Here is a 19,759-nt window from a genome sequence, read left to right on the forward strand (position 1 = left end):
GCCTCTGGAACTCTCTACCTCAATCTGACCATTGCCTACCGTGCCCACTTTTAGGTGATCTTAGAAAACCTGTCTCTTCAGGGAAGCCTATCCTGCCTTCAGTTAATAACTGAATCTTCTATTTCTCCCATCAGTTTGTCCCGCACAGTTATCTTTTGTACCACCAGCCCCTCCCTCTTAGATTGTAAGCTCCAAGGATCAGGCCCTCCTATCCCTCTTGTATTGAACTGTATTGTTGCTGTATTGTCTCCCGTTATATTGTAAAGCGCTGAGCAAACTGTTGGCACTATATAAATCCTGTATAATAATAAATAATACACAAAGCACAGCTCGGCCCCGCCTGCTCCTTACAGGCTGTGACTGACAGCAGCAAGAGCCAATGGCTCCCGCAGCGGTCTCTGAGCCTATGAGGAGGGAGAGAGCCACTGTTCTCATACTTGGAGAATAACCTTTTATAAAATACGCTTATTTTGCTCTATGTATATTCACCATTATCTTCCTCCTGTCATTCTTTTATTAAACAATATGTAAACCCAGCATTTCATATTCCTGATATGTGCCTGCTGTACCATGAACTTGTATGAAAGTCTCCCGTTCTTTGTATTGCTTCCTTTGTGTGAAATTCCTGGTGTTCCTACCAGTCCCTCTGCTTTCCCATTAAAAACTGACCACACTAGAGATAAGTGCACAGGTGGTCAGTTCTCTAGCTGTGCTTGGGAACAAAATGTGCTCTCCTCCAATGGTCAGACTTCTGCTTACATGTAACCCCTGCACAGCCATTCACTGGGAAGTTCAGTGTACTGCTCTTGTCCCCCAGCTATCTGTTCTCAGCTGAATAAGGTGCTTATTATTATAGGGGGGAAATAAAAAAAACAAAAAAACAATACTTTTGTTTTTTATATATATATACACACACGTTTTGACTTTCATTTCTATTTTAAACTGAGTGGGTTGTTTTACAAGATGAGGGTTTACATATAATTAATTCTCTAAATTTAGTGTGGCAACACTCACTGTATTGTATCTATGGAAGAGCAATGTTGTCAGGCTAGGATAGGAAGGACTACAGAACACCACCTTCACCTACACAGCATAGGGGGAGGTGGTGTTCTTGTCTTTAACAACATGGCCTAACAATCACTAAAAGAAATTCTTCAATGATTATTGCTATAATAGATGAAGTACACAATTATAATTTTATATATAATTAACCACAAATTCTGGAATTGGACCCATTTTGTTTGGTAATTGCATAGCTCTTCACTGTTGGCTGTGTCCCAGTTGGGGAGATTTTCCCTCACTTGGTACCAACTGCCAGAATAGAAAAGTAAGGAAAAAAATATTGCAAACATGAACAGACTGCAGTAAAGACTAGACAGAGGCGCTAAACCTTCCCCACTCATAGAGCAAGATTGTTCTGACGTACCAGTACTTTGCCCTAAACAAGCACCATTCTATGTAAACCCAGCATTTCATATTCCTGATATGTGCCTGCTGTACCATGAACTTGTATGAAAAAGTCTGTTCTTTGCATAGCTTCCTGTGTGTGAAATCCCTAGTGTTCCTACCAGTCCCTCCGATTTTCTATTAAAAACTAATCACACTAGGAATGAGAGCACAGCATGGTCAGTTCTCTAGCTGTGCTCCTCCAATGATCAGGCGTGTCCTGACAACCCCCCTCCCGCGCAGCCTTTCATAAGAAGTTTCCGTGTTCTGCTGTTTCTCCTTGCCTAGCTCTTAAGCAGCTGAGAAGAGAGTACATGTACGAAAAAAAAAACTTAAACACTTTTTTTTATCTTTATGCAAATGTTTTGCTTTTCATTTCCATTTTAAACTGAATGGGTTGTTTTACAAGGCGTGGGTTTACATATACTTTAAAGCACACCAACAGATTCCATTCAGGCAAAGAGAGCACAGCATGGTCAGTTCTCTAGCTGTGCTCCTCCAATGATCAGGCGTGTCCTGACAACCCCCCTCCTGCACAGCCTTTCATTAGGAGGTTCCGTGTTCTGCGGTTTCTCCTCCCCTAGCTCTTAAGCAGCTGAGTACATGTACGAAAAAAAAAAAACACTTTTTTATCTTTATGCAAATGTTTTGCTTTTCTTTTTGATTTTAAACTGAATGGGTTGTTTTACAAGGCGAGGGTTTACATATACTTTAAAGCACACCAACAGATTCCATTCAGGCAAAGAAATACACCGCCATTCATGTATAAAGAATATATTTAATTATGCAAGAGTTCACAAATAAAATCCAGCTCCCACTATATTTTACAGTAAAATATTAACAAAAAAAAAAAAAAGTCTAAGCAGGCTTACTAAGCAATGGACATTGTTCACAAAAAAAAAAACAAAACAAAAAAAAAAAAAACAAAAATAACCCCCCCCCCCCAAAATTTACAAACATCTATCAAAACACACCATTTTCAACCCCTTCTTTATCAATGTCATAATTTACACTTCTAACCAGCTACTTGTATTGCAGGTTCTTAACCTTGCAGCAAACTGTAAGCATTCGACAACCTCTTTATTCTGACGCAATGGACTATACAACCCGATAGAAATTCAATTGAAAATATGTAAACACCCCTATGATACAACATGCATAGTCTAAGCCAGGGTCAAAGTGTAACCATTACACAGAAAGCGGAGGAAGCTCATTTGTGAGCAGCACAATCACCCCGCCAGTGGAGTAGTAGGCTGCCTGCTGTCTCCGCTGTATGTGAAGTAAGTACACGTTAAGTGGCTTTTGGCTTTTCAGCTGTTGCTGCGAGATAAGCACAGCTAGGGCCAAAAGAAAATGTACCCTGGTTTAAGCTCCTCTCCCGTCTCACAAAGCGTATTGTGCTTCAAATCCTATAGAGATTGCATTGATGCAGAAAAGTGTTTGACGGAATGAGATTTTAGGACCTAGTCGTGTTAAAAAAAAAAAAAAAAAAAAATCTCACGTTTATTCCTATAGTGTCAAGCCAGGCAGATCGTGTTAGTGGATCGAAAATGTTTTACCCTGATCTGTTTAAGAAAAAATCCACACCCTCCCTGAGCACCAAAGCAAACTGGCTAGAGAACTAATACACCCTTTTAATTAGTCATATTAAACAAAAATCTATTTAAGCATTGCAGGACAACAGGACAAACCCTATGGCAATTGGAGTCCACTAAGTAGATTTAAGGCAACACCTACCTGGCCATAAAAATAAAAAAAAAAAAAAAAAAAAAAGGCTGCGGACGCCATCTTGTTCAGTGAAAGTTGGAGGTAAGGAATGGGGATTTTGAAATAATTAAAGAATCCCTTGCTCTGCTTGGAATTATGGGTACCAGAAAGGCTCAAGTGGCCCCCCAAAAAGGTCTCCAGATACTCCCAAGCAGTCCAATGGGGGTAGTTGTTTTGGCTTCATGTAGTTTGGAAGGGACCCAGCCAAACCCCCTTAGCAGTTATGCCTACAAACTACATGATAGAAACAAAAAACATTAAAACAAAAAGAAAAACAAAAAGAAAAACAAAAAGAAAAACAAAAAGAAAAACAAAAAGAAAAACAAAAAGAAAAACAAAAAGAAAAACAAAAAGAAAAACAAAAAGAAAAACAAAAAGAAAAACAAAACGAACAAAAAAAACGAACAAAAAAAACGAACAAAAAAAACGAACAAAAAAAACGGGTTGATTTACGAAAATTGGAGTGCAAAATCTGGCAGGCAGCTCTACATAGAAAGCAATCCGCTTGTTATGTCCCTCATCAGAATGACTGTACACCTTATTCTTTTGTGTCAACTATCTTGCTTTTGACTCTTTGTTGTTGTGCTGTCTATAATAAAAATAATTGTAAAATAAACCAATCGGCTTCCAATTTTATAGTGTCAAAGCTAAAAGTGTTACTAAAGGTTCTTTAGTAGCCAAACAACAAACATGTCTATACTTACCTGTAATGGTTTTGAACAGAGCAGCCCCAATCCTCTTAGGTCCCATGCCGGTGCTCCACCTCCTTGACCGGTGCCCCCAATAGCAAACTATTTGCTTCGGGGGCGCACTGATACATGCTCGCTCCCAAGCCCTGCTCAATGCATCCATAAGACACAAAACCGTCGCTCAGGCCCCGTCCCCCATTCTCTCCTCTCTGGATTGTGAGGGAGAGGAGACTCTGGTAAATATTTTTTTTTTGGGGGGGGGATTCCAGGAAGCTGTGGGAGGAGCAGCACAGCTTTTTACCTTCATGCATAGAATGAAAGTAAAAAAAGGTCAGCCTTTAGAACCACTTAAGTAGCATTCCAATCATTACCTAACTAAACTGCTAAATCTACTCCCACCCAGGGGCGGACTGACTATTTGGAAACTCAGGCACTGCCGGAGGGCCCGGGGTCAGTAGGTGGCCCCACGAGAGGCCCCTGGTAATTTTTTCATAGGCTTTTTTTGAGTTCGGGCAAGGACACAGGGGCCCCATGATCCCCTATTGCCCAGGGGCCCCATGAGTTGTCAGTCCGCCCCTACTCCCACCCCATACTAAACCTATTTTAGCTAACCCTGAAAACAAGATCGCTATGTTTACCTATTCAAGGCCAGTCTCCAGTGGCAGCTTCTGTACAGGAGAAAAAGCTCACAACAGCTAAGAAATGCCCAATAGATGACACCCATAGACTTCTTATGGGACATACATTGCCGCCTGCCTCTTCTTCACATAGAAGCAGCTGCTGACAGCCCAGCCCGGGACCGGACCGGCTTCAGAATAGGTAAGTATAGCCATCTTTACTTCATAGGGTTAGATCGAATAGCTTTAGATAGGGGCATTTGGTAATGTCTGGACTTTTAATTGAACAAGCTGAACTTAGAAGCGGATTGGCTACCATGCAAACCTGCACCAGATGCTGAGTGCACCAGTCTTTGTAAATCTCCCCCATTGTGTAATAAAAAAAAAAAAAAAATGGGCCTTATTACCTTTAGCAAACAACTTCCTCCATTTTCCAAGAGCAGCATGGAAGAATAAAAAGGAGAAGCCGATTGGTTGCTAGCTGCAACAAGTACCATTCTTCACTTTTTTTCCTTTTATAGGACTGGCGGTCCCGGCCAGGCCTCAAAACAAGATGGCTGCCTTTAAGATCGCTAATAAGCACACCTAAAAACGAGTAAACAATTTGGTTAAATATTTGCACCTTATTCAAGGAAGAAAATAAATACAGTATTTACATACAATGTAATAAAATATAGTCTGAGACTGCCTCTATTTCAGACCAAACTGAATGGCGGTGAGCTTTGTCACCACTATTGATTATCTTACATATTCTTGTGTGATGAATAGCATTTTGGTGCTTTCTAATCCTAGAATTAAATATTTGTTAACAGCAAAACCCTAACTAAAAAAAGTCCGATGACTAAGCTAGTACATATAGTAATTTTTGCACATGAACTTTATACATTCCAGCTTTCTGCAAAATATATCACTTTAAAACATTCTTATAGCGAATTATATTTATTTTTCTTTTACAAACAATAAAAAAAGGATTAATATATTAAGAATTATGTGGACCCTCATATTTTTTTTTTTTTTTATCAAATGCAAAGTTAGTTTGCTAGAACTCTATAAATGGGAATTTATATATATATATATTTTTAAATATAAATAAGTCAATTGACCCCTCCACAGACCAATAACTAAAACTTCCACTAACCATGGTAACAAAAGCTACAAACTGTACATAGAGTGCCATATAAATGGGTGCAGCTGCCTTCTGATATATATTTCTCAAATCAAACAGCTGAATATCTTTTAGGAGTGTCAAAGCAGAACTAGGACATCCCAAAATAATTAGAAATAAAAAAAAAGGGAAAGAAAATGTGCTGAAGTACTTAAAAGGGATTCTAAAATAAAAAAACAAAAAAAACATGTCATGCTAACCTGCGGTATGTTTTGCACAGAGCAAGTCCAATCTTACTCTTCACAGGTCTTTCACCAGTGCTCCTGGCTCTGCCCCCAGCTCTGCCCCCCACAGCAAGCTTCTCGCTCTGGGGGCACTTGTGTAGGCTCGCTCCTAAGCCGGCTGTGTGAAGTCTGGCCCCACCCCTTCCTCACTGGCTGTGATCAACAGCAGCAGGAAACAACATCTCCAGCTGCTATCTGAGCATATGAGGGAGAGCGCCGTTGCTCTCCCCTATGGGGGCACTCATGCGGGCTTGCTCCTGAGCCCTGTTGTCTGCATACATAGACACAGATAGTGGGACCCAGACCTGCTCCCTCCTCGTCAGTTTGATCTACAACCAGTGCTCTCATGCACATCTCTGGATCAAGATTGGGCTCAGGAAGAATAACGGGGGGCTTTGGGGAACTGCTGGATAGAGATTTTTTTTTTTACCTATGCATTTTATGCATGAAGGAAAACAATATTCAGCCTTCAGAACAATTGTAATTGCATTTGTGCTGTGACTTATTCCCACTGCAATGTCTCACAGATATTGGTTGGATGTGCCAATTGAGTCCACCTCGTGCAGCTTCCCATGATTGTATGACAACCTGCTGCATTGCTCTTAAATTCAAAGCCGAGTTGTCGCTCTCAAGTAGACTGTGCTTATTTGTATTACAACGTGATCAGTTGCAGGGGGTCATGACCATCAGCATTGTGACTGCTGATCCACAAGTTCTGTAGCACCTGGTCACACCTAGTCCTGCCACTGCCATCTGGATTGACCACACTGCCTTTGCCCCTTCCCCACTCCGTAAGCTGCAATGTCTGGGAAGGAAGCATGTGAGACAAATGGAGAAAGACTGACTAACTCATAGGAGGTAAAGGACTTTTCAAAATACACGCATAGCTAGCATTAGAAGCCAGTTCAGTAGAGCGGGGAGAGGTTAGAAAATTTGTTGCCCTGCATCTTCCTTGCCCAACATCACCCATACAGGTCCATTTCTTGTACTGGTGTCATGAGATGCAAAGATCCATTATCTCCTGCGCTCAGACTCAGATCAAACAGGCGTTCGTGACAAGCAGTGTGTTGTGTGTTCATCCGCTGGTGATCAGAGGTTGTGCAGCTCTATCATGAAGCTGGGGAAGCGTAATAAAACTGTAGAGCAGTGGTTCTCAACCTGTGGGTCGCGACCCCTTTGGGGGTCAAACGACCCTTTCACAGGGGTCCCCTAAGACCATCAGAAAACACATTTCCGATGTGTAAAGAGCAGCTACTGTGTTGAAAGCAGCTACTGTGTTGAAAGCAGCTACTGTGCTGAAAGCAGTATTGGAGGTAAAACGACACTCATGAATTATAATTACTGGGTAAATAATTTTATGGTTGGGGGCCACCACAACATGAGGAACTGTATTAAAGGGTCACGGCATTAGGAAGGTTGAGAACCACTGCTTTAGATGAAGATGAAAGAAAGAGCGCACAAACCTTGCGCATTACCTCAATAAATAGTGACTCATTTTATTAATAAGGAAATATACTCACAAAGTGATGGTATAACAGGCATAAGTAACCATAATCCGGAGGGGGGGGGGGGGGAAATGAAGGCTGTAATACTGACACTCAGTGGCTGAATATCTCCTTGCCATGGGAACTCTGCCATACTGAAGTCTCTATCTGCTCAACCCAGCTCTGATGAAGAAGGGAGCACCCTTCGAAGCGCGTTAGCCTTCATTCCCCCCCCCCCCCTTTTCAATTTACCTGTAACCCTGTTTGGATTATGGTTACCTATGCCTGTTATACCATTACTTAGTAACTAATTTTATTAATAAGGAAATATACTCACAATTTATTGAGGTAATGCGCAAGGTTTGTGCGCTGTCTTTCATCTTCCTCTACAGTCATGAGATGCATAGCCAGGTCTGACCGACATATGGCAATGTGTACAGCGCCATAGGGTTTAAGTACACATTTTCAGGCACAGAGTAGAAGAACAGAGACATGAATGACAAGGCAGTGTTATTCCCATTTAAACTTCTACTGAGAAAAACAATATAATCTGCTTCAGCAAGGGAGAAGGGGAAAAAAAAAAACCCAAACAATTTCTAATTAAAAGAAAACTACAGCATCACAACTCCCAAGTGACATCAGCCTTCGCGCTGAGCTACATGACTTTTTATCTTCTTTAATTGCAGAGGAGTTTATATTTAACCACTTCTTTTCAACTTGCTCACTCACAATATTTCTCCGTTTATTGAAAATGAAGCCGCTGAAAACAAGGCGTCCCTACCACGGCTAGTAAGCAATTAAAATAAAGTCTTCTGCATATTGCTCAATATTGAGCAGCACCCTTACAGCAATTCATAGAACAGTATCAATCGGATATATTGTTTAGGCACGACTGCCATTCTCTATGAGAGGGCAGAAATCAGCTGAAGTGGAGGAGTGTCACGCAATTCTTGAGTCCCGACTGCCGAGATTCATGAACGGTGTTCTATTCCACAGACCGAAGGAAAAATCATTTGCATAATTATGATTCGAGTGGAAAGTATCAGATGCGCAGAAGAGCAATTCATCTATACTGAACTTGAGAACACAAGGAAGAAGCGATGCTAGACAGGCAAGTGGCTGGCAAACGCGCTACACCACACGGTCACTTTCCCCGCTAAAGTATTTTCTGATGTCAGCATCATATACTGCAAACTGAGTCTACCCGCCAGGCACAAAGTCATTACTGTCTCCTGTAGTGACAAGAGGCCGGTGGGTGGAAAATCTACGTACAGTAGAGGGCAGATGCATTCGACATTCTGGGCACTAAAGATAGTTTGCTCAGCTTACCTTAAAAGGACAAGTCCTCCTTAAATAAACAAATAAAATGTGCTGGTTTAAAAAGGTATAAAAAAACAAAAAAAAAAAACGAAGAAAAACAAAAATGCAAAATATGCATTTATTTATTTTTCTTGGGAGTCAGTAAAGCATTGCATCCACGTTCAGCAGATTGAGTGCAATGTCCGGCTTGTCAGTACACTGCCTGTACTTTGCTACAGTCCAGGAAGGTTAATGGACTATGACAGCACTCACAAGCGTCCTTTCAGTTCATTGAAAACTTCCAGCCATCATCCACAATGGCTGACAGTACTTGTGGGCATTCATTCGCAGAACTCTGAATGACTGATGCGAGCTTGTGGGAGGAGCCCCGCATGGTCATGCCGTTTTCAGATTGTGACAGTGGATGTGGGGAGGAGGACCCTTGTCCGCTGTCACAAGGAGGGGGCGAGGTGGTGGATACGAAACATGTCACATACCGAATAAGAATGTAACATGTTGTGAAAAGTGAACGTGTTCTTTAAATGGCAAGAGAGCAAAGATCGTAGTCACTGCCTGCCAAGACTGTTAAGGCAAGTAGGATGCCTTTTTTTTTTCTGGCGACAGTCAATTTAATACAGAAAACCTAAATGTCTAGGAAGTAGCAGAATGTTTCCAGTACCAAGCAGTGGACCTTCTTTGTCAAAATGTGTGCAATAAAAACTGGGCTGCCCCAAAACAGATTCCAACTCATTTGTCAGTGTGCTTCTGCATCTTAAAAATACGAGACAAAGTTAATTCTAATAACCAGATTGACCAACTTTGACGGGTCCCTTTTTTTTTTTTTACCTACAGGCAGCTGTTCCAAAGAAATTTCCTCCAAGGTTTCAATTTTTAAATAAATATTCTAAAATGCCTGGACAATATGAACAAAAAAAAAAAAAAAAAATTAAAAAATGAATATATATTTTTTTCTATAAAAAAAAAAAAAAAATATAATAAACAATACAGAACTTTCATAAAATGAATCTGACAGTTCTTTAACCAGTTATAAAATGGAAAGGCACATATGAAACATGCATACAAATAAAAACAGGAACATCTGATTAAATAAAAGCGTGATCTGCAGTGGAAATAAATTATACTCATAGTAAAGAATAACTGTTTCAACAAATTCTTTCTTCTGAAAATTATACAGGGAGCTTGTACTCCACGGAGTACATCTATGTACAAAGTTAGAAAGCCATGTAAGTTTTACATAGTAAAATGGTAGAAGTGGTATTTGACAACTTGCTAGAAAGCACTTTGTTAAAGAGGATACATGCTCCCCTCTCCAGCAAGTGGCAAGTTCATTCCATGCTCTCAAATAGTACCGCTGCTATTGGACACTTCCAGTTGTATTGAGTAGTATGACCCCCCCACTAGGTGCCGTAGAGACAGTGAGGAACCACAGCATCCAGGGTCTACTTGAAAGTGTTGGATATCAGCTGTGCTGCTAGTTCTGCAAGAGCAAAGAATGGATTTGTTACCCACAGAGAGGGATGCAATCATCCTTTTCTATTACAGGGTGCAGCTGCTTTTTTTTTCTTTTTTTTTGAGAAGCAACAGGGTCACCTTAAAAGGATAATTCACCTTCTTTAAAAAATAATAAATGTACTTTTTACCAGCTAAAAAAAAATGTGCATTATTTTCTTAGGAGCCTGTAAAGCATTGCACCCAGGATCAGCAGATGGCAGGTGCAATGTCAGGCTCTTGCAGACTGTCAGAGCTGTCTGCTTGTACTGTCCAGTTACTGAAGTCCAGGAAGATCAATGAACTACGGAAATGCTCAACAGCACCCGCACAGTTCAAAAAGAACTACAAACTGTCTGCAGCAATGGACGGTACTTGTACTCTATTCATTCACAGGAAACTGAATGAACAACGTGGCCATTTGCATGGAACCTCTATGCTGTACATGAATTATGGCAGCGGGTAGAGGGAGAGGATACCCCACCCACTATCACAATATGGTATTGAGTTGGGGTGCTGGCAGGTGGTTTAGTAAGGTGTTACACCCCTGGAATATGGGTGTAACATGTTACTCAAGGTGAACCTATCTCCTTTAATTTGATGCTCGCCAATCTTACATATCAAGAGAGCTCAATTCTTTTTTTTTTTTGCTTTTTTTATGAATCATGTTTAGCTTTTACAATTGTTTCTTTCAGTTTTTCTCTGTTGGAGCAGTTAATTCTGTTGCCCTGGGATACAGCTCAGCTCTGCCTTGCTCGGGTTACAGCAGATTACCCTATTGAGAAAGCAACGTGCTGTCCTCTCGAAGGGGAACAAACCTAATCAACCCTCACAGAGGAGAGAATGGTGTGGCAGAAAATCATAGACAACAGCTACAAACAGAAAAACGTTAAATGGATAGGGAGCACAAGAGATGAAAAACACTTAAATAACCAAGCAGCCTAAAAATAATCTAAGAGGAGGTAAAAATGTAGCAGAAAAAAAAAAAGAAGAATCACAAAATCAGACAGCAAAAAAAAAAACAAATTTTCTTCATAAATGCAGATAAGCACCCATGGTGATTAAGAGACATGGCAATCAATCCTGAAAGTTGGTTACGCTTTGCAACCAAGTTTTGAACCTCAGCTTAAAGTTTTTTGTTTTTTTTTTTAAATAGAAATACACCGGTGAAGGGGTTATGGAATTTCTTTTGTATGAGCGTTCTTCTGAAGAATTCAGAATTGTACATTGTCCAAAAAATGCAATTAAAAAAATAAAAATAAAGTTTCATGCAGGACAGAAGAGAGACAGCCGGAAAGTTTCATTAACGGTCATATTTACAAGGCAGAGGGAGATTGTCCCAAGATGATGCTGATGACCCCCGTATTTATCCTCGGTGATGAGAGCAGAAAGTCATCTGTGGGGGGGGACTAGAGGTGATTAAGGCAGATATGTTAAAGGGTCGGAAGTTGTTTGCCTTTTTGGTAAGTAGCTGCTTGTCCACAACGCATGATGAGCATAGCTGGTCGAGTCCTCGTAATACCTGAAGATCTGGGCAAATTAAGTAGTCAAGACTAAAGAGTTCTTATTTTCTCATGAAGAAGAGTATCTGACATCAAGAGGAGAGCCCTGCTGGAAACAAAAACGTCCAAAATAAAGAAATTACAAATTAAAAAGGGAAAGAAGAATGCATCTTAGATGAGCACATATTGAGATTTTATTGCGTTTACCTTGAATGGATTTTGAACAGGCAAACTGACAGGGTCAGGTATCAGGTCCCATATTCACTATTAGAGGAATGTATATAGAACCAAAATGTACACCGTGCTTTACATACTGTACATGCCATTCCGTTCCAGCCCTCAAGGTGCTGACAATCTAGAAAGGTCCCCGACATGTAAACATACATAAACCAGGCCAATATTTTACAGGAGCCCGTTAATACTTCCAGGAGGTTTTTGGTGTCCACCAGAGCACCTAGAGCAGAGTTTCTCAACTTTTTTTCAGTCAAGGCACCCTTAAAAATGGACAGTCCTGAGGCACCCTTTAAAATTATGGACAGTCTTGAGACACCCCATTCTAAAATGTGATGCCTCAAGACTGTCCATAATTTTAACCGCTAGCCTACCAGGCACTTATACCCCTTCCTGCCCAGGCCAATTTCCAGCTTTCAGCGCTGTTGCACTTTGAATGACAATTGCGCGGTCATGCAACACTGTACCCATATGAAATTTTTATCTTTTTTTGTGACAAAAAGAGCTTTATTTTGGTGGTATTTAATCAACTCTGGGTTTTTAATTTTTCTTAAACCAAAAAAAACTGAAAATTTTGAAAAAAAAAAACACAAACGTTTCTTAGTTTTTGTTATAAAATGTTGTAAATAAGTGATTTTTCTCCTTCACTGATGTGCGCTAATGAGGCTGCAGTGATGGGCACTGATAGGCTGCACTGATGAGGAGGCACTGACAGGCAGCACTCATATGGCACTGATAGGCGGCACTGATAGGCAGCTCAGATGGGCACTGATATGTGGCATTGATGGGCACTGGCAGGTGGCATGGATGAGCACTGAGAGCTGGTACTGATGGACACTGACAGGTGGCGCTGCTGGGGCTACACAGATCATCAGGGCACACTGATCATCAGTGCTCTGATGATCAGTGTAGATGTCCCCTCCGCGGATTGGCAGTGCACTGTGTCCCTCGGACACAGCTGATCACATGACCAAGCCGACATCTTCGGCTCTTTCCATGGATCAGTGATCCGCTGTGTCCGAGGGACACAGTGCACCGCCAATCGCCGCATACGGGAGCCGCACATGCGCAGTTAGAATGGGAGGACGTCATGACGTCCTCCCAGAATGAGAGAACCACCTTGCGTCCGTCATATTACTATATGGCGGGCAGCGGTTAAAAGGGCAAACCATTCTAAATGTGAAAAGTTTCATATAACGCAGCAACATTCACACATGTAGGACACCCAATGTTAGAGGTGTTTTATTCTTCCAGAGCAAATACACTTTTGCACCCTGGTACTGACTAGTATGCCCGTGTTTCTCTTCTCCCTCAGTTTTTCTCCATCACTGAGCTAATGTAACCTCAGCACTGATGGAGACAGGCAGAGGAGGGTCAAACTAGGATGCTGTGCAGGCAGCTGGCATCCTCCTCATCAACTGATTATGTCATTGGTTGTCAGGAAGCCAGCAGCTAGAAGGTTATAATGGTGCACAATGAAAACCTGTGGCTTTGTGTAACTAAAAGGCGGGCCTGTATACAAGTTTTGAGCAATTTTTATACAATTTGCCAAGGCACCCCTGAAGAAACCTCAAGGCACCCTGGTTGAGAAAGGCTGACCTAGAAAAAACACCCATGCAAACGCCATGTCCTGGGCTGAGATTCAAACCTAGGGTCTCTCAGTGGTTGGCATTTCTGCTTTGCACTACCTAAGTTGCTAATGCTGCAACTTAGAGGCTGGAGTTTGCCTGGGTGGATAGCATCGCTGCCTATACCTACGCGACAGCGTTTAGGCCTGGAGATTGTAACATAGGAAAGCTCACAAGTTCCTTCGCAATAGGAATCCTTGCTCTGTTAGATGGATAGAGCAAGGAGGCAGTGAAGGAGCCCGCTGACAGGTACACCTTGCTGAAGCTTTTGGGCCATCAGCAGACTCAGACACTTGTCCTAAAATAGAGAAATGTCTCTAAAGTAAATTTGAGTAACTTTTTTTTCTTTTTTTGCTTCTGCTTAACTGTAAGATATAGTTCATGCTGGGAGTGCATGGTTTTGAATAAGTCTTTAGACTCAAAGGATGCGAGCAATGACAACCAAAACACACTCATGGCAGGTATACTTTAACCACTTGCCCCCCCCCCCCCCCCCCCCCCAGAGGATTTGCCCCCCCCTCCCCCCTCCTGACCAGGCCATTTTTTGAGTTACAGCTCTGCTTTAGTTTAAATGACAATTGCGCAGTCATGCAACGCTGCACCCAAATTAAATTTACGTCCTTTTTTTCCCATGAATTGAGCTTTCTTTTGGTGGTATTTGATCACTTGTGCGTTTTTTTTATTTTTTGCACTATTAAAAAAAATGTGAAAAAAAAACAAAACACGAAAATTGAGAAAGAGAAAAAAAAAAAAAACACAATATTTTTGACTTTTTGCTATTACACATGTCCAGTAAAGAAATTTAGTCATAAATGTAGGCCAAAATGTATTCTGCTACACATCTGTGCTTAAAAAAAAAAAAAAAAAAAAAAAAATTCCTATACGTGTAAATTAATTGATTTACGTGAGTCTACAAAACGGAGGTATAGATGCTGGAATTTTTTTTCTCTTTTTTTTTTTTTTACTAGTAATGGTGGCAATTATCGACTGCGGCGGGCATTCTGACACTGGGGGGAACTGACTTGGTGTCACTGACATCCCCACTGACAGCCATCCCGAGCAGTGTGCCAGAGACAACAGGGAGGACGACTTAGTAAACAAAGCAGCCTTCCTCCCCGGAGATTCTTGGTAATCACAGGCCGGGACTCAGTGACTGGTGGCCGCGAAAGGTGGCGCAGGTGGGACATGCGCGCCCCCTACCCAGAGATACAAAATCACGTATATATACACATGTGATTTTGCGCACCCTGCCGCCCTGTAGCACTCTCTCTGAAATAGGGCGGCGGGGAAGCAGTTAACTCTCTCCCTCCAAATCACTGACTAAATCTCAGGACTGGATGGCCAAAATTACAAATCCTATGGCTACTAAAACAGCTGCCATATAGATTTCATCAGTGTATTAAATGGTTTGCTTGGCGTTTACCTTTAAGAGAAACGTGCATTTTTCATCTACAGTGACCTGATTGGTTGCTCTTGGTTACTGCATTTGTTTTGTACATTGGCACTGCTGTATGCTTTGAGGCTACAAAAAATAATGCAGATAGGAATTGCAGATATACTTCCTCATTTCTGCCTTACACAATAAAATTAGGTTTCTCGGCCATTATCTTTAACAAAAGCTGCCTCTAGTTATTCTGCCAGTATCATATTTTGGAAGGGGTGGGGTCTTTTAAAAACTCTTAGGTACCATTTCTATCCACATTTTTTTTTTTTATGGCGGGGAAAAAAAAAAAAAAAAAAAAAGAAGGATTCTACAACTAGTGTTACCTCGTCCTCTTCATCGGACATCTTTATAGCAGTGTCAGGTAATTTTATAGGCTTCTCGAGGCAGTCACCATTTTCCTCTGGCTTTCCATGCTCTGCTTCCCATTCCTGTAACACTTGATCAATATTAAAGCGTCTTCGGTAATTCACAAAAAAATTCTTCACTTGGACAACCGATTTGTTCCCTATGACGTCTGAAATTGCTTGGAAATCCCGGCCATATTTTCGGATTGCTGCAGGGCAAGAAAGTTTAATCAGTTAAAAGACTATCTCAGAGAACTCTGAATGTAACCAGCACATGTGGAATACATAATGTGAAGGGACTTGCTTGTACAAACCCCTCCAGCCCCCTCAGTGGTCCTCAGCAATCTGATTTTGTTAAAGCCCAAATCCAGGCAAATACATTTTTTCCTTGCAGTGGGACTGCACAGGTCTTGATGTCATCAAGAGCAGAGTCCATTGCCCAGCTCTGGAGGGGACACCACCAAGAAAACACTGTGGGGGAACTTTGCCTGCCGGGGGAGCAGAGAATCAGGCAAGTAAATGGTTTCTCCTCTCCCCTACACTAAACAAGCTATCAACTCTTGCATTGCACACGTAGCCCCACTGCAAGGGCTAATGTTTCATTTGCCTGGAGATGGGCTTTAAACTCCAAACAGCTAAAAGGTCAATAGGAAATATTGGGAGATATTTTACCTGCCTGTGCATCCAGTTTTGAGATTAATGCAGCTCTGCTACAAAGTACATCCAGGTGGATGACACCACTTACAGTAAACAGTCCTGTCTTCACATCCATCCTGCTGACTGAACAGTGAAAAAGTAGCAGCAGACCGATAAGGTCAGCTCCCGCTCATTCCGATCAGCATGCCTCCTGTCAATATATTTGCATACCTGATTGGCTCCTAGCTCTGGCTCTTCTTCCAGAGTGCTGCTCCATAGAAGATTGCAAGAAGCGAATACCAAATCAAAATCAAGTACTTATGCTAGTCACTTTTTTTAAAACAAACCACACATTCATGATGTATTTGTAAGGCACATTAAAGCAGTTCTGTAGCCACAAAGGATAGTATTTTGATTGTTTGGACCAAGCTTTTTTTTTTTCCCCCCCTCACACATGTATCAACTTTTCCTATTTGATCCCTATCGGTCTGTTAAATGATCCTTTGAAAAGCAATTATCTGTTAAGTGCAAGCAAAATATGTTAGTCTTGTTAAATTCAGAGTTCTCCTATATATAAAAACAAAAAAACCCAGTGCTGATCAAATACCACCAAAAGAAAGCTCTATTTGCATGAAAAAAAAACCCCAAATTAATCTGTGTACAGCATTGCATGACCATGCAAGTACCAGTTACAATAGTGCAGTATAGCCAAAAAAAAAAAAAAAGAAGTCATGAAGGGGGTAAAACCTTCTGGAGCTCAAGTGGTTAAGCGCTTTTTTGTGTCAAAACCTAGTATAGTCTGCATTTGATGTATTATAACTATTGTGTTAATGCGCACTCTCCCTATACACTAAAGGGGATAAGGAAACTGTATAATATAGTTCTAGTATTTAAAATACCAAGTTGTGTTTTTTTTTTTGTAGTAGCCCCTAGTGTAGTGTCACCAGGGCAATTTTCCACATGGACATTTTAACAAGTTCTATGCAATTCTCCCTTGCTGAGCTGCACAAGGTTAGTGTAGAAATGAACAAAAAACTCACTCCTAGCTTTTAAAGATCTGTGACCGATTTGCAACTGTTTGCCAATGACAGTTTAGGCCATCCAATCCAGGAACACCTACCCAAATGCAGCTGTCACATATGTCAGTACAGGTGCTAAGAGATCAGTTTTTCTGCACGTGCATCCTGCAAGGGCACAAAGAACACAATGGTTTCCTGTTCACACCACAACACTGGTATGATGTGCGGATTTTTTTTCTGCGCAGGAATCTGCAACGTGTATAAAATGCACTGAAATGCACATGAGAACAGATGTAAACTGATGTCTCTGCAGGTGAAATCCACATGTATTTTCCATCGGTTTTGCTGCATGCTTGGTGTGAAGGAGTCCTAAAACTTGAGACCGGTGGCAAAAGACTTCAGTTCACATCAGAGCTGCTTCTCTCCCCCATCACAAATCTATGGGAATGCAAAAGCAGCTTGAAACAGATCACATGCAGCTCAGAAAGGGATCTCAGAAGTATCTCATACTGATATAAAAAGCTCTGCATTCACAGCCCAAAGCCTGCCAACACTGGTCTTTATGTAATAGCCAGATTGTACCAAACACAGCAAGCATTTTAATACCTTGAACAGCAAGAAGCTGTTCCTCTGTTGTCCAGCGAGCATTAAATTTTTGTGGAACCTAAAAAAAAAGGAGAGGAAAAAAAAAAGAAAAAGAAGTATTCTAGTTAAACCTGCAGAAGTACACAATAAAGCTTGCTTATTTACTGTACTGTATAGATGTATAGAATACAGTTTGCTTGTTTCAAGAATTCTAACCATATTGTGACAAGGCTAGGATAGCTTTTACTCATCAATATTATCTAAAGACATACAAACTAGATTATGCTTATGGCATGAATGTAGGAATTGCCTTCATCTACAAATGCACTTTACTGCTCTCCTCTAAATGTAACCTGCATAAATAATGGCTTGGCACCTACCTCAGTGACTCTGTACTCCTCAACTCCACCCTGTAGCTTCTCCTTGAGTGCACTGTTTGTCTGTTTGATATTTTGGATCTAAAAAAAAAAAAAAAAAAATCAAAAATATTTTCAGACTGGATAAACTACATGAATGAAACTGCACAACTTCAGGAGCAAAAAAAAGTAAGTGTCCTGTCCTACCAGTGCAACTTGGGAATTGAAATCGCATCTAATGAATGTGAATGTCAGTGTCTGAATATTTGCGATTTGCTACAGTGCGATTTCTAAAATAGTTCTTGCATTACTTTTTCTGCAGTTTTGTTACGATTTCACATAGAATATAAAGGAAATCGCACTGCAAATTGTAAGAAATCGTTGAAAATCTTCACAAGTAGCAATAAAGTCTTCAGAAATCGTGCGATTTTAAATCACAGCGGTGTGACCGGTGACTAACATGCTCTTATTTCTTCAACATTTTGCATGTATGTGCTTTTGATATTTACATAAACCAACTCACTACCTTTTCTGTCAAAGGCTAAGTTCACTTTTGTAATAAATAAATGCACTTTTTTTGCAGATAAACAAAAAAAAAAAAAGTTAAAAAAAAAAAGTGTATTCTTTATTCTCTTAGGAGCCTACAGAGCTTTGCACCCACAATCACCAATCACCAGATCGCAGGTGCAATGTCAGGCTTCTGCAGACTCAGTACGGCTGTCTATCCATACCTCCCTTGCTGATTTGGTAACATGTTACACCCCGAATATGGGTATAACATGTAACAGATTACTAAATGTGAACTCATCCTTTTTAAGAGTGCACTAGTGAAACTAGAGCTTTTTGTTGTAGCCAGCTTTAGGCCTCATTCACATCTGCGTACGCCCGTGCAGAGGGCGCATTTACCTGCACGGTGACGTACAGGTGCTCCATTGCATCCCAATGTAGGCAGTCCCATGGACAGCTGTCAAACTGACCAGGGGCTGTGTTTACGCAGCCGCTCTGCCCCAACTGACATAAATGGGACCACCAGCACAGGGATACATGAACACCTGGGCATCCCGGTGCAGGTGAACATAGCCCTCAATGACCATAAGCGGTACTATGCCCCTGTGAACAGATGCAGCAGCTACCTGTAGCCATCAGGTTATTTCCAAATATGAAAACTGATTGGAACCTATGGACAATTCAAGATCAGTGCCATGACTACGTTTCTAGTTTTATAGAGCTGCTGATTGGTATATCAAATGAAAAAAATGGAGACTACTGAGAAACCAACTCTATGCAGAGTATGCTGGGAGACAAATATGGATACGCCTCTCTGGTAAATCCTTATCCATCACAAAATCCAGCCTGACCAGGAGGACCACCAGGCTTGGTTAGTGCTTAGTGACGAAACTCCATCCATTGAGAATGATTGTTAAATGGGGGCTTACTGGAAACATTTACTATTATTTAAGTGAACACCAAAAGGAGGAATATAATGTACATAAACTGATTACATCGGTTTTAAGTCTCAGTCTAACAGAATGAAAAAGAATTACTACAATACATATGAATACCGGCTTTCACCTTGTCAGAGGAGGATGAAGCCGCACTTGCCTGTCTCTTAATGGAGACTAGTTCCATATCCAGCTGTTTCAGCATAGTGGTAGCAGCATTGGCGTTGGCAGAGATAGCTTCCACATCCTCTTTAAAAAGGAACATCCCATTCGGAGGCTTCCGTTTGGCTCGGTTTTTAGCTTGAGATGGGTGTTTCTCTTTCTTCACGTGCGGGACCGTGTCATTCTTAGGGGACTGTACGAGCATAAAAC

The 19,759-nt window shown here is 41.1% G+C and overlaps 1 protein-coding gene across 4 annotated transcripts in view; it reads right to left on the reverse strand.

Annotated features, from left to right (window-relative positions):
- Positions 1-9,789: 9,789 nt before the first annotated feature.
- Positions 9,790-19,759, reverse strand: part of RCOR1 (REST corepressor 1) — a 64,315-nt gene continuing 54,345 nt past the window's right edge. For 2 of the 4 annotated variants that reach the window (XM_089666951.1, XM_089666953.1), the window contains 5 exons: positions 19,548-19,742; positions 17,970-18,047; positions 17,611-17,668; positions 15,329-15,558; positions 9,790-11,808 (listed from right to left, as the gene is read on the reverse strand). In XM_089666951.1, the coding sequence (XP_089523077.1) occupies positions 11,773-11,808; positions 15,329-15,558; positions 17,611-17,668; positions 17,970-18,047; positions 19,548-19,742 (597 nt within the window). In that variant the 3' untranslated portion in view covers positions 9,790-11,772. Of the gene's footprint in view, positions 11,812-15,328; positions 15,559-17,610; positions 17,669-17,969; positions 18,048-19,547; positions 19,743-19,759 lie in introns of all 4 variants that reach the window. The other 2 variants (XM_089666950.1, XM_089666952.1) reach the window with 1 other exon arrangement.

The sequence above is a fragment of the Staurois parvus genome, unplaced genomic scaffold (assembly GCF_062004578.1).
Source record: "Staurois parvus isolate SC_StPar_1 unplaced genomic scaffold, SC_StPar_1.0 ptg002934l, whole genome shotgun sequence".
NCBI lineage: Eukaryota > Metazoa > Chordata > Amphibia > Anura > Ranidae > Staurois > Staurois parvus.